Below are 16,444 nucleotides of genomic sequence, written 5' to 3' on the forward strand. Positions count from 1 at the left end.
CCAGCTTTAGCACCATTTTCAAATGTGCGCGCACACACACACACACACACACACACACACACACACACACACACACACACACACACACAAACACACGGCTGTCAGACAGCATGCTGAAGACCCTCAAGTGATCATTTTCAGAAAGCAATGACGTAGTCAATACATTTGGTAGTGTGGATCTTCCAGGTAATGCGTGTCCTGAACCTCTGTTTACTACTACTACTACTGTGTATTGTGCATGTTGGGGGAAGTCGTGGCCTAGTGGTTAGAGAACTAGACTCCTAACCCTAAGGTTGTGGGTTTGAGTTTTGAGCTGGCAATACCACGACTGAGGTGCCCTTGAGCAAGGCACCGAACCCCCAACTGCTGCCCACTGCTCCGGGTGTGTGTTCACAGTGTGTGTGTGTGTGTGTGTGTGTGTGTGCACTTTGGATGTGTTAAATGCAGAGCATGAATTCTGAGTATGGGTCACCATACTTGGCTGTATGTCGTCAATTTTTCACTTTGTTTTGTTGTTGTTTATTTTATTTTTTACAGATAACGATGTTGTGATATTCAAATGATGTGGATTTTAAAACAGGTGGATTGTAAGACGATGATGATTATTATTTATTTCTAAGCTGGCAAGTATTCAAGTATTCCAGCAAGTGAAGTGATCCTGTGTTATATCAATGTTTTTACTTCTAATATTCCAACCAACCACCAGCTTCTTGACAGATGTGATAATGTATGTGAGGGGTGAATTATTTTACTAAAGTACATTAACTTTATTTTGTGGCTTAAATAAATTACATTTTACTGACATGATTGGTTTGTCAAAATGTTACATTCAGCTGTCAAATGTTACTTTTCAAAACTTACATGGACTTTTTTTTCTTTTTCTTTTTTGAGGGGTTTTGATGCACAGGGTTGTTTTTGTTGTGTCTTATAACAAAAATATTTTAAACCCATGAAAATGCAGTTCCTGTTGTAAATAATAGTGAAAAATCACTTTTTAAAACTGACAGTTATTCCCCTTAGGCCTGGACACACTAGACGATTTTCAAATCTTAACCAATTTTAAACCTATTGGAGACCACAGATTTAAAGACAGTCTCAACTGATGTTTAGCATTATAATCCTCCGAACGCACACAGTGCATAATTCAGCCAGACCACGAGATCACACACCTGCTGTTTGTGGTATCATGTTCACAGTGGGATGAGATCTCAGGGAGACTCACAAAATCAAATATGACTTGCGACGAAAAAACTAAATGGAGGACTATCAAAGTCGTCAGCTGGTTCTCCTGGCGTGGGAAATAAAGTGACGTGAAGTGAAAGTGACATGACATAGAGCCAAGTATGGTGAACCATACTCAGAATTCGTGCTCTGCATTTAACCCATCCAAAGTGCACACACACAGCAATGAACACACACACCGTGAACACACACCCGGAGCAGTGGGCAGCCATTTATGTTATGGCGCCCAGGGAGCAGTTGGGGGCCTTGCTCAAGGACACCTCAGTCATGGTATTGCCGGCCCGAGACTCAAACCCACAACCTTAGGGTTAGGAGTTAAACTCTCTAACCACTAGGCCATGACCTTCCCCAAACAAAGTAGAAAAAAGAATATGGGTGACGTTCTTTCCTAATACTCTACTTTCATGGCATGTTTGTCGCTTCTGAGGTTTAGCTATAGAAGCTCGCAACATCCGGCTGGTGACACTTGATCGCTCTCATTGGCTATCGCTGGTATCACGTCAGAGGCAGCCCAATCAAGAGTCGTTAATATCAAACATGTTTTTCCATTTTCCACAAGTTGGTGTGATTCTTTAGGGTTTTCATGAAATGTCTGCAATATACTTCTGTTAATTCCTCAATGGTTATGTGAAACAACACCCTTTTTTACCGTGTCAAAAACAGCTGTTCACAGCGACCCGTTTCGGTGTATGTCTCTTTAAATGATAATGAGCTCTGCTCGCCCCGCCCCTCTCTTCCATGGAAGTGTGAGATTTACTCCTTCTGGAGCTGCAGCTGGATCACGAATAGTGGGTGTACTGATCCATCCTTGAGTTTTTACTTCTTAGCAAAACCTGTCATGTTTTCGGGAGAAAATGAAGACAGTTTACTTTTACATCCAACTACAAAACACCTGCATTGCTTATGAGACATTGTTCTCGATACAGCTGCTTGAGCGCAGAGAAAATGATGGACAGCGTGCAACTGGATGAGTGTGGAGATATGCTAATACGGGACCATTTGTCAGTGATCGTAGACGGGGCTTGAGCAGTGTGATGTCATACTGCTCAGAAAATTAAAACGGCTTGACTATTATTGGGGATTAAAAATATATATATATATGTTAATGGGTTTTTATCATTGTAGGGTGGTTGTGTCCACAAACTGCTAAGACACATTTAAATGCAAAAGCCATGTAAAAGTGAATTTTGCATCTGATGTCCCCTTTAAAATCTTCAAGAGTGTGGCCAGCCTTAGTAAAGTTTAGGTGATCTTATGTAGTATGCAGTGGTTAGTACTTACCAAAAGTAGTGCAAGGAAGGACAACTGCATCAGGGTCATGGGCGCCCAAGACTGATGCAAGTGTGAAGCGAAGAGGAGCCCTTCTGGTCTGGTCACACAGAAGAACTACTGGAGTTCAAATTGCTGAAAACTTAATGCTGGCCATGATGGAAAGGTGTCAGAACATGCATTGCATCCCAGACCTGTCCGTGTGCCCATGATGACCTCTGACCACCAGCAAAAGCACCTACAGTACAATGGGGAAATGAGCATCAGAATTGAATCATGAAGCAATGGAAGAAGGTTGCCTGGTCTGATGAACTGCATTTTCTTTTAGATCAGGTGGACAGCTGGCTGTCTGTGCATCATTTACCTGAGGAAGAGACTGCAGCAGGATGCACTATGAGAAGAAGGCAGTGTTGTGCTCTGGGCAATGTTCTGCTAGAAAACCTTGGTCTTAGCATAGCATTCATGCTGATGTTTCTTTGACAAAAACCACTACCCTAAAAATTGTTGCAGACCACACACATCCCTTCATGGCAATGATGGCAGTTGCCTTTTTCAGCAAGATAATGCACCCTTGACACACTGCAAAAATGGTTGAGAAATGGTTTGAGGAACATGACAGAGTTTAAGGTGTTGCCTTGGCCTCCAAATTCCCCAGATATCAATTCAACTGAGCATCTTGTGGAATGTGTTCGACCAACAAATCCCATCCATGGAGGCCCCACCCAACAACTTGGAGCAGTTAACCCTCTGGTGCTCTTCAGTCATTTTATGTTTTTTTTTTTTTTTTTCTTATTTTATTATTATTATTTTTTTTTTTTACATTTTTAACTTTATTGGAAGGGTATGAAACTGGGTAAAGGTTTTGGCATTTGTTATGTGAATCAATCAAACAATCAATCATAGACATGATTCAAAAAGTTTAAATGGTCCTGAAAATAAATAAATAAAAAATAAGTAATTTAATTAAAAATTACAAGTTACACTTGTTCTCCTCGTGGTCAAAAATTAATGCACTGGAAAAGAATAGGAAACAAATTTAAACTAGTGGAAACGTTTGGTACGGCGCCCAAACAAAATCTTACTGATTTTTTTTTTTTTTTTTTTTTTTTTTCATTTTTTTGTGATTTGACCTCAAATTTGGAACACAGTTTGTTTATGACGTTGATTTTCTTGCAGTTTTAGAGTAAAACAAGTTTTGAAAAATATATATATTTCATTTAAATTTGAAAATAGTATTTTTGTGCATTTTTCATAAAAATAATCTTCTAATAATAAACTTTTATTTTTATTTTTATTTTTTTACATTTTTCACTTTAGCAATAATCTTCCACGAGTCTTGTTTCACACTGACTTGTCACTAATATGCAAGAAAAACAGCTAATCAACCTCAAAACCTCAAAAAAATGATCTCATAAACAATATCTTTCCCTCCTTGTCCTTTTCTAACCGCAGTTGTAGCTACTCAGAGCGTCCGTCCCATTTCTTCTCATTCTTTCTGGCACTCTAATCAGAACAGTATGCGCTCCAGCGGGTGAAGTACGCCAAAAGCTGCATTTCCTGACAGCCAATAAAAACCCAATAATCTCCCCCATTCAAGTGGCCCTATTTTAAAAACACTAACTAGTGCTATTACTCAGGTGCCGGGCGCCGCTGCCTCTCTGCTCTCTTACCTTAATGCTCTTTTTATTTAATATATAGCCCATGAAAAATGACACACTCCCGTCTCGGTGTGTAGATATTTTGTTGCTGATGATGCGCAACGAATTTCCATCACGGCTTTGTTTCCAGCGGGCGAGCAGATAATCTTTTACAGCACAGAGGGAGGGTGCCACGTCCATCAATCTAGTGTGCTTATGGCTGCCGCCCGCCACCGCCGAGAGACCAGAACTCATGCACACGGGCGAGTCAAGGGGACAAAACGTGCTGAAATGCTATGTTGATTAACAAATCAACTGCATCTAAATAACTTACTCTTTCAGCATGTAATATATTGCATTTCATATAGGTTTTATAATATAAGCAGCGCTGTTATTTCAACCTTGTTACAGACTGTTTAGTATTCATTAACGTTTGAACAGATACAGCATGAGTAAATTCTGGTCACATATTATAAAACATTAATACCATGCAATGTTAGATTGTTTGCCAGCTCAGTAATGTAAAATGTTTTGGAGTTGAGCATAAGATGAAATGTCACTGCGCCACACCACATTAAATACATTTAACATTTTTTGTCCTTTGTGACAGTTCAATTCAAAAGTTTGGGGTTGGTGCAGCTTTTTTTTTTTTTTTTTTAAGAAATCACTACTTTTATTCAGCAAGGACACATTAAATTAATCAAAAGAGACAGTAAATACATTTATGTTGCAAAAAAAAAAAAATCTATTTTAAATGAGTTACCTTTCTTTTGTGTTTTCAGAACTGACAATAATCAGATGTTTTTTTTGTTGTTGTTGTTGTTTGATTGCTGTTTTTTAAGCAGCAAAAAATCTGCATATTAGAATGATTTCTGAAGGATCATGTGACACTGAAGACTGGAGTAATGATGCTGAAAATCCAGCTTTGAACACAGAAATAAATTACACTTAACAGATATTATGATAGAAAACAGTTATTTAAATTGTAAGAATATTCTATGATGTCACTGTTTTTATGGTATGAAAAGAAGTCTTGGTGAGCAGAATAGATGTCTTTCAAAAACAAAAAAAATATTACAGAACTGTACATATTTTTCAAGTTTATTGTTAATATTTTTCATAATGAGGTCAATATTGGTGCAAACATAAATACTTATAAAGACTATAAAAGAAAGTTAATTTCATGGCAATTTGTAGCTATTTTACATTTAGGTGAATTAGTGGCTAATTTGTATTAATTTGTATGATCTCATTTGTACGTTTTCATACATTCTGTACTTTTTCTGTACTTTTCCTGTGAAATTGAGTTGATTACACTCTCAAATATGAAAATTAATATATTTAAAGTGGGAAATGTCAGCATAACAGGGTACAGAGGAACAGAGGGCATGTACAAAATCTTTTTTTTTTTTTTTTTTAGTATCACATTGCATCAGATTCATATGAACTGGCATCACTGGGAATGTATTTAAAACTCAGCAGTATCTGATCATTACATCAGAGAGATTCGGGAATATGTTTTATTACATGTCCCACTGATTTTGTTCAAAAACAGACCTGGGTGAAACCAGTGGATTTGGGAAGCACCGGTGGCGTGTCCAACAGGCCTCAGTCGTGCTCCAGCGTCACTGAGGCATCTCTCAATCATGGAGCAGCAGCGTTCATGACTCTCTGCGGCTCTTTTCCGCCCAGATGCAGAATCCCTGATTGACAATAATAGAAAGTGGCAAGATCGATGAGGAACAAGCGAGGAGGAACGTGTGCATGTGTGTGTGTTCTCTCCGCTTGGGAAGAGTCAGAGTGGCTGGCGTCTCTGTGAGCACGGGACAGGAGATGCGGAAGGCAGAGCTGTCAGTCTCCTCGTTATTCCCGCTTCACAGATAAACGAGGAGCTTCTGGAAGAGGGATGAACTGACCGTCACTGTCACACTAATGCTGCAAGGATCTGATGTGTGTGTTAAATGCCTGTGTTAAATTATCCTTTATTCAGAGTGTCAAAAACTGAATGTTATTTCTTCTGCACATATGGGCACATGCTGTAGCAATTCAGCCTAAATCTTTCAGTGGTGACGATACGTTTTGTTTTTCCACCAAAGCCTATTTTTACTCTCATTTGGCGCTTGCCGGATGTTAATTTTGGACCCTGACTGTATACATGAACAAATGAGCATGGCAGCGAGTCGCTGATTAAAGGAAAGATGAATGACATCAAGTGCGACAGGCACGGTGTAAGCGTATAATTAACCATAAAATGACAAATAGGGATGAAAGTCATATTCACGGAAACAGAGTCCTGAAGAAAACAAGTTAAGAGATCCACTAGCGCAGAGAACATTGGCTTTCATCTACCACCTGCTGTCCGACGCTGTAAAGCAGGAAAATCAAAATGAAATCAGGTCAGAGAGGAAAGGAAGGGAAATAGATGGAGTGAATCAGGGCCTCGTCCACGTGCTTCTTTCACTCGGATGGATGAGAGGCCGTGGCCACAGCGATACAGGAAAAGCTGCCGTCTCCGCATCAGCCATCCCTAAACATGACACAGCTCGCAGGAAAGCATTGATTTTTCCCTGCATCTCTCCATCAATCTTCTGCTGGCCGAGAGGGGGAGGGATAGACAGATGGAAAGATGGACAGCTCAAGATGTGATTTGTTACTTCGGAGCGCCGGAGAGAGAATTACCTGGCTCTTGATGCAAACCAAAGTGGTGGCAGACATCTTTAGTATTTTTCCAGGCGCTGAGATTAACAGTGGAGCACCTCATGATTGAGTTCAGCCTAAACGGCCGGAGTCGCTCTGTTTGTTGGCTGTAACAGAGAGCAGCACCGCAGGGGCCCGACTGATGTGACATCACATGCAGACAGTCGTGCTTTGATTTATGAGAGACATTCTTTACACTCAGGTTTGACTACACTGACTGTGCACATATTCAGATACAAATGTCTGACATGAGGACCCATACAGTGCATTAATAACCAGGAGGGTGACTCTCAAGAAACAGTGCTGCATGTGTCCTGTGACTTCTGGCAAGACTTTTACACAACAGTTATGTTACATGCTTAATTCTTTAATGTAAGTGATTAAGAATATAGATAGGAGAAAAAATGTAAATTTTGTTATGTGGGACCAGGTTTAAAGCTGACTGTGTATAATGTAGGGCTCTTTTAAAACCATGTTATTTTTTTTCCCAAATTTCGTTTTATTTCCCCCCCAAATTCTGTGTTTTCTGTTTTAATTTGTCTGGATTCTGTGTTTTCTGTTTTAATTTGTCTGGATTCTGTGTTTTATGATTTAGTACAAATTTATTATCAAAATATTGTCATGATCAAATGAATGCATATAACTTTGAAACTTTTATTAAAAAAAATAATCATTTGAAATTTAACAATTCCTTTTTGTTTGTGAAAAAAAAAAAGATGTACATGTCCCGGCTCACCTACTGTGGCAAAGACAAGTAGACGAAGGAGCGCGGAAACCAAGGGGATTAACATAAAAAGTATTTATTCTGGCAAACAACGAGGAACACAGGTAGGATCACACATGTAGACTGAGGGGTTGACGATCAATACGGGACAAAGAACTAGAACAGAACACTCCTTAAAAAGTAGAACTCAATCAGGGGAAGACGAGACCCACCTGAAAACAAATTGAAAACAAACAGAGAGCAGGAACCGGAAGATAACCAAATAAGGGCAAGGAAGTCACATGAGGAGCAAAACTCACACACACGACAGAAACAGAATCTGACATAACGCCCCCCTCTGGAAGGCGTGTCCTCACGCCACATAACATCAATAAGGTGGGAGGGGGGATGTCCTGGAGGTCCCTTGGCATAGAATCATATCGAACCGGGACACCTCCAAGGCAGTACCAGATCCGGGCACCATGGCAGAGCAGGCAGCTCAGGAAGCCATGGCAGATCAGGGAGCCTGGGGAACCATGGCGGAGCCGGGAGCTCAGGAGGTCATGGTGGAACAGGCAGTTCAAGAGGCCACGGCAGAGCAGGGAACTCAGAATGCCATAGCCATATGGCCTCCATGGCCTTGGCCTCACCACTCGGCCCGACCACTACTGATGGACCCATTCCACCCATCCCACCCACCCCAATAATCCTTGGGGAGAATATCATCCTTGGAGGCCCTCCATAGGCCTAACTTGGGAACTGTGTACCTCCCCAGGCTAGACTTGGGGACTGGTGCCCTCCTTGGGCTCGACATGGGAACTGGAGCCCTTTCTGTGCTGCACTCGGGGATTGGCTAACCTTCTATGGGCTAAATGGGGGATCGGGAGCCCTCCCTGGGCTTAACGGGGGACAGGGAACCCTCCCTGGGCTTAACGGGGAATCAGGAGCCCTACCTGGGCTTAACAGAGGATCGGGAGCCATCACTGGAGTGAGCTCTGGGGCTGGGATGAGGGCTGTAAACAGACTTTTCCTCCTCATCCTCCTCCCTTGGATACAGGTGATTAGGGCAGCTGGCGGGCTTGTCATTGCGGTGGCCAGCAGGCTTGTCGTTGCGGCAGCTGGTGAACCTGACTCAGGAACAGCCGGTGGTCTTGACTGGGGAACTGGTCACAGTAGGTGAGCCGTGACAGAATACCGAACCAAAAGAAAAGAAAACGGCGCCGCCCTCTCCCCATTTTATTTAAATTTTTGTAAGTCGTTTTGTTTTCCTGTTCATTTCTCCAGGATTCTGGTTCGGTATTCTGTCCCGGCTCGCCTACTGTGGCAGAGACGAGGAGACGAAGGAGTGCGGAAACCAAGGGTATTAACATCAAAGGTATTTATTCTTGCAAACAACGAGGAACACAGGCAGGATCACACACGTAGACTGAGGGGTTGACGATCAGTACGGGATAAAGAACTAGAACAAAAAAACTCCTACGAATAGAACTCAATCGGGGGAAGACAAGACACGCCTGGAAACAATTTGAAAACAATCAGGGAGCAGGAACAGGAAGATAACCAAATAAGGGCAAGGAAGGCCCATGGGGAGCAAAACACACACACACACACACAACAGAAACAGAGTCTGACAGTACAACACATATGTAAGAAAAATTGTGTGATATTCCTAAAGTATACGATAAAAGTATACTGAAACATGAGGTCTACCAATATATATATATATATATATATATATATATATATTGGTAGACCTCATGTTTCAGTATACTTTTATCATATGCTTTTTATTTAACCATCCAAATTTTGCCAAATTCCATGATATTCCACGTAATAATATAAATCCCCTTTCTTTATGACTGGATTCCATGATTTCATCTGTGTTTTCCACATCACCAAAATAAACACTGTTAGAGATTTTTCTACTGGCCTTCAAAACCATGACACTTTCTATAAAACAGCACTAAAAAAAAGTGTTTCATTGATCCAATTAAAAAAATTAGGGTAATGATTCACATCTATATTTTTTAACTTGAGCCAATGAAAAATAAATAAATTTGCTAAAGGGCAAGTTATTTATTTTTCATTGGCTCAAGTTAAAAAATATAGATGTGAATCATTACCCTAAATTTTTTTTAATTGGATGAATGAAACACTTTTTTCAGTGAGGGGTGGCACAAAACAAATAAAGGGATTCATGAGTATTCAAGGCACACTGAAACTTGGTGATAATACCAGAATTTATCTTTTCAGTATATGCATTACAAAATCACTGTTATGAGATAGGACTGAAAGAACTCCACAATAAATGGTTTGGTGCAAATCTGTAAACACATACTGTATTTAGTATTCGGGCTAATAGTTTACAAACTGGCAAGATAAAAATCCATACTTATTGCTCTGGTTCTTAGAAAGGCATAATTTCTTGAAAGCTGAGCAGTGGACCTCTCTCTTATGAAAAAACGTCATGTTTTCATGTTTAAATCATAATACATTATGCATCAAGTTCTTCTGAATATCAACTGTTCATTGACGATCTTTTTTCTTGAACAAAAACAGCCAAAAATGAATAAGAGCTTAATATTGTATTAAATGCATGCATATTTGCTAGCAGCCAACAGTGCACATACAAAGTGAATCACCCCCGCCACCCCCCCCACACACACACAACCGCTTAATGTTACTTGAGTTGAACATTTCCTTTTAAATTTATATATTTGCCTCAAACTAGCAGTAAATGTGATAACCATTAACAGAGACAGAGAGTTGAGTATGAATGGCATGCATGCATTTGCAGATTCATTAGCATTAACTACTTTTGAGTTGTTATTGTAGAATATACTGTTTGTATATACATAATGTCTATGAAAGGAAAAATAAAAGTCACTTCAATTTCCATAATATATAAACCAACATAATTAGTGCCATATGATCTATAGGTTAAGTCATAAGCGTGAATATTAAGGCTGAACGATTTGGGAAAATAATCTAATTGCGATTTTTTTCCCCAATATTGCGATTGCGATTTAATATGCGATTTGTTTTGTAAAGATTTTTTTTATCCTCTTTTTTCCCCAACAAAACGTAATGAATTATTTAAATATGACCAACACAATATTAGATGCATTTAGTGTGAAATGTTCTTTCCCATAGGCTGGGCCTATTTGTTATAATTAAATTAAAACATGTATGACTTGAAATAAATGACATTTTTATTGAACTGCTCGTTGCAGAAACATCTATGGCTTTGCCACTGTGCATTTCAATAATTTAAACAAAGGTATGCGCACTTTGTAAACACTGTGTGCAAAATTTACAGTCTGAAGAAAAAAATAATTAAAAATAATAATTATCTTACTGCTCCAAAGTCAGTAACATTTCACACAACTGCAACAGCATTTGCTTTGAAAATATTTAGTAAAATCAAAATAAATAAAGTTATAAATAAAAAAATGGAGAAATGCACTTTTAAATTAGACAAAAACTATTTGAATATTATAATTTGGAATAGATCAACCTCACTTATCAAGTACACAACAATAAACACACCACACACACTAAAGTTCACTACGAGTATGGCACTGCCAGCTATAATGATCCAACAGTTTTGTTCTCAGTGGCTCACAGGTTTTTTGCTAAGAAAACCAGAATATTGACTTTTTCTGGCTTCAAGGATGAGCGAGTGCAAGTCACAATATTCCCTCCTGTGCTAAAAAGACGCTCTGAGGGAGCGCTTGTGGCAGGTACACAAAGATACTTGCGGGCCATGATGCACAACTGTGGGTAGCTGATCTTGTGCACCCTCCACCAAGCCAAGGGATCATCTTCTCCATCAATGGTAGGAGTCATCAGGTAATTGTTTAACTCTGCCTCTGCGACATCTTCAACAGGCAAAGAAGGAGAGGCTGCACTGGTCTTGAAAAAACTGCCAAGAGACCTCTTCGCCTTTTCCCCCAAGGGCTGTGCACTTTGAGGCATCTGAACAGTTTCAGTACGAGACCTCTTCTCCTATTAGATAAAAACAACAGCCATTAGTTTTCCAGTTAGATTTTACAGAAAAATAATTGTGTTTTTTGTGAAATACATAATTATCATTTACCCGATGATATGTACGCTGTGCTAAGTCTACCATCTCTGTCTTCAGTCGGGTCTTGATAGCAGGGATGTTGTCAGTACTGATGTACTGTATTTTGAACCTAGGGTCCAGGAAACAGGCAACATCCAAAAGCTCCTGGATGTTTGGGTCTCCAAGGCTATCACTATTACACACTCACATTCTCTGTCATTCTAAAATGCACACATCCACACCCCTGTCCTCTCTCTCTCTCTCTCTCTCTCTCTCTCTCTCTCTCTCACACACACACACACACACACACACACACACACACACACACACACACACTTTTTGTGTTTATTTAGAACATGTAAAAAAACAAAAACAAACAAAAAAACAAAAATGCAGGTGGCCATTCCACAACAGACATAAAATCAAAACATAATATTTCAATTTACATATTAGAAAAGGAGTGGGAGGAAATATTAATTTAATGAATCCCCAACTACACATAATTTATATATTTGTATCCAGCTTATTACTAATCGACGCATCTCTCTCTTTTGCGCGCACGCACACACACACACACACACACACACACACACACACACACACACACACGCGACATAACTTACCAATGGCAAGATGTAATCTGTGCCCAAAACACTGGAGCCTCGTCCATTCATTAAGCCGCGCAGCCAGAACCATATTTGACGCGTTGTCCCTCGTGATGCAGACGTGATTCTCCTCGTGGAGATCCCAGCTGGCAAGCCCTTCTCTCCCGGCTGCAATATTTTCCCCTGTGTGGTCGTCTGGGAAGTAGGTAGTTTGTAGGCAGCGAGCTCTGAGGTTGAAATCTTCATCAATAAAATGGACTGTAAGACTCTGGTAAGGCTCAGCTGTGCGGCTTGACCACATATCTGTAGTGCTAGCAAAAAACTCCACCGTTTTAACCTCCGCGGCGACTTTCTCTTTACACTTTTTGTACAGCTCCGGTATTGCAGTCTGACTGAAGTATGTACGGGAGGGTATATTGTACCGTTTATCAAGCGTATATGTCAATGCCACAAATCCAGGCTTGGTCACCGTGCTGAGAGGCATCATATCTTTGGCTATGAACTCGGTTATTGCCCGAGTGATTTCCCCGTGCCGTTTTGAATTACGTTCATACGGAGTGACACTTTCGAACATTTCGGTCAGTGATCCCTGTCTTGAGGTATTTGGCCTGTCTGGCGCACTGGTGCTCGGCATTTTGGTCATACAACTGTCATACATTGATTTGTGGTATTTTTTTAAGTGCTGAAACAAGTTTGTAGTGTTACCCCGTGAAGTCGCAACGGGAGCACGGCATGCTCTGCATAACACCTGAAGCTGTGCAGCATCTTCTTTTTTGAAACCAAAATAGTTCCACACCACCGACGTGCTGTTCCTCTTTGAGATTAAAGTCGCAGCTGTGTCAGTTACTGACTGTTCCGTCGAGGCAGAGGCCATTGCGCTACAGGTTAAAGATGAACTGACAGGATGAAAAGTTGTTGCAGCCGAGTTCTCCGCTCTTTCGCTCGCGTCACGTGCCCACCTCAAATCATGCACGTTGCGATTAGAAAATCGCATTTTCTCATATCGCGATATTATCGCAAATGCAATTAATCGTTCAGCCTTAGTGAATATGTAATTAAGCAAAGTCAAACACCTGCATCAAGTGATGTATAAGAGGAAACAGCAGTGTATAAGAGGCATGGAAAGACAGAGACAATGATTCAGTTTGGTCATAAACTCCAAGATAAAAATACAACATTGCTATAACTCACAAAAACACTTTGATGATCGAATCAGTCAGTCGGGCACTGCTATTGTCCAAATCTTAGCTAAGAAGTATATCCAGCACTCTTAAGGTGATGATACATGGGGCAACTTTTTTGGGGAGACAAAAACTTGGTGTTAAAATATCAATTTGATTAAATGTCATGGTTAAGGTTTATAGTAAAGTCCCTTTATGTAAAGTTAACAAGGCCCTATTAGTTAATTCATTAACAATTAGTACTGCATTTTCTACAGCATTTATTTCATAAATAACCTTATAATTTGTTAAATAGTATGTGTCACATAAGAAGAGAACGAAGACAGATGTGACCTCAACTTTGACAGTTTATTGAAAGTATGGTAATGGCAAATGAGAGAAGAATGGCAGTCCAGGGAAAAGCCACAGCCACACAGACACTCCAGAGCCACCAGATGTAGAATGGCGGATTTGGTATTCCAAAGTATCCACTTGACAATGATAGAATCCTCTAAGAGGCAAGAGAGTCCGGTGTAGTCCAAACGTATACACAAGGTAACAGACGAGACTGGACAGTGTGTGGCTGGCTTTTATAGTGAGTGCGTGATGAGTGACAGGTGCTGCAAATTAGAAGTCAAGTGATTGTGGTCTGAGATAATTGGTTGTGAGTGCAGGAGGACCTGGCAAATCCGGTCCACGGGAACATGGGCGGCTGGTAGCCGAGCATGCACTGAAAGGGCGTGAGGCCATTGGTCTGCTGATGAGAGTTCTGTGCGTACTCTGCCCAGGGCAGGAACTGGCTCCAAGAGTCCTGGTGGCTATGGCAGAAGGTTCGAAGAAAGCAACCCACTTCCTGGATCTTCCTCTGTCTGGCCGTTGGTCTGGGGGTGATAGCCTGAAGAGAGACTTATGGTCACATCAAGAAGTTTGAAGAATGATTTCCACACTCGGGAGATGAACTGTGGACCTCTGATACAATGTCCTCAGGGATGCCGAAATATCTGAACACATGTTGGAATAAAAGTTCAGCACTTTCCATGGCAGTCGGCAATCCCATAAGGGGTATCAGTCTCAGCATCTTCGAAAATCAGTCCACCACCACGAATATGCAGGTGTTATCTCGAGATGGGGGCAAGTCTTTGGCGAAGTCCACTCCAAGATGTGACCAAAGATGACGGGGGATAGGAAGAGGACGGAGCTTTCCAGAGGGCAGATGTTTAGGTGTTTCCGCAATTGCACACTCCTTACACCCAGTCACGAACCTTCTGATGTCTTCTGCCATGTTGAGCCACCAGAAGCAATGTTTTAGCTGCAAGAGATTTTAATGGATGCCGGGATGACCAGTGCCTGGAGAGACATGAGCTTTGGTTATAAGCGGTGTCCGATGTTGCAAGGGTACATGCTTGAGACCAGCTGGACAACCCGGCGGAGCATTCGGTGTGTTGGGGATGTGATCTTCCTCACTCCACTCTATGGGACAGACAAACACCTTTTCAGGCAGGATGGTTTCGGGAGGTGAGGTGTCACTGAGGAAAACAGTCTAGACAGGGCATCTGCCTTACAGTTCTTATTACCCGGGTGATATGAGATGGTAAAATTAAAACGGGTGAAAAAGAGGGCCCACCTGGCTTGTCAAGGGTTTAGTCTCTTTGCCTTGCATAGATACTGCAGGTTCTTATGATCTGTCAGTACCGTAAATGACGTGCACCCTTCAAGCCAGTGTCACCACTCCTCAGCTCCCGATTTCCGATGTCGTAACTCTCCGCTGGGTTGAACTTGTAGGAGTAGTAAGCACAGGATGAAGACAGGATGGGTTCCCCTGCTGCTGGGAAAGGACAGCTCCGACACCTGTAGAGGCGGCATCGACTTCGACAGTGAAATACTTGTTAGGATCAGGATGGATTAGAATGGGTGCCTCACAGAAAGCTTTCTTCAGCGTATTAAATGCTCCATCCGCTTCTCACTCCAGTTCAAATGTGTGGGCTTACCCTTTAACGCAGACGTCAGTGGGGCGACAATGACACTGAAGTTCTTGATGAATCTGCGGTAAAAGTTGGCAAACCCTAGGAACTTTTCAATTCAATTCAAGTTTATTTGTATAGCGCTTTTTACGATACAAATCATTACAAAGCAACTTTACAGAAAATTAAGTTTCTACAATATTTAGTAGTAGCTTATTAGTGATGACTGTCAGTTCATGTGCATATGGCAGAAATGTTCAGAAAAATCAATAAAAGACGTAAACAAACAGACGATTAACACTATTAACAGCAATTATGCAATCAAACTTATAGAAAAATGTGGTAGTTCTGTATGTTGTCTCTGGGTTAGCATCATCTGAGGTCCTCTGAGGGGTTGGCATCATCTCTTCTCAGGTGTTCTGGATCCAGACTGGAGCTTGTGTAAATCCTAGTTACCACGGGATGTAAATCCCGTGGCAAAGCAGAGAAACAAATAGAGACATAATTAGCGTAGCTGCTGTTCCAGCCAAGTAAAATTAATTAGATTAACCCAAGCTAAAGAATAATAATGCACATTTGATCAGATATAACTGCAGTCCAAAATTATGAGATGCATTATTTGAATGCTTGGGCAAAGAGGTGTGTTTTTAATCTAGATTTAAACAGAGGAAGTGTGTCTGAACCCTGAACATTATCAGGAAGGCTATTCCAGAGTTTGGGAGCCAAATGTGAAAAAGCTCTACCTCCTTTAGTGGACTTTGCTATCCTAGGTACTATCAAAAGTCCATCGTTTTGTGACCTTAGGGAGCGTGATGGGTTGTAGCGTGGTAGAAGACTAGTTAGGTACGCAGGAGCTAAGCCATTAAGGGCCTTATAAGTAAGTAATAATATTTTGTAACTGATACAGGACTTAATAGGTAGCCAGTGCAGAGACTGTAGTATTGGGGTAATATGATCATATTTTCTTGACCTGGTAAGGACTCTAGCCGCTGCATTTTGGACTACCTGTAGCTTGTTTATTGAGGATGCAGGACAACCACCTAGCAGTGCATTACAATAGTCCAGTCTAGAGGTCATGAATGCATGAACTAGCTTTTCTGCATC

At 40.9% G+C, this 16,444-nt stretch overlaps 1 protein-coding gene across 1 annotated transcript; it reads right to left on the reverse strand.

Moving 5' to 3' along the window:
* Positions 1-11,113: 11,113 nt before the first annotated feature.
* Positions 11,114-12,853, reverse strand: LOC109064789 (E3 SUMO-protein ligase ZBED1-like). Its single transcript, XM_019081818.2, has 3 exons — positions 12,318-12,853; positions 11,648-11,807; positions 11,114-11,556 (listed from the first exon to the last, which is right to left on the reverse strand). The coding sequence occupies exons 1-3, from the start codon at positions 12,851-12,853 to the stop codon at positions 11,170-11,172; spliced, it is 1,083 nt and encodes a 360-aa protein (XP_018937363.2). The 3' UTR covers positions 11,114-11,169.
* Positions 12,854-16,444: the final 3,591 nt, after the last annotated feature.

Source organism: Cyprinus carpio, unplaced genomic scaffold (assembly GCF_018340385.1).
Source record: "Cyprinus carpio isolate SPL01 unplaced genomic scaffold, ASM1834038v1 S000006605, whole genome shotgun sequence".
NCBI classification, from domain to species: Eukaryota; Metazoa; Chordata; class Actinopteri; order Cypriniformes; family Cyprinidae; genus Cyprinus; species Cyprinus carpio.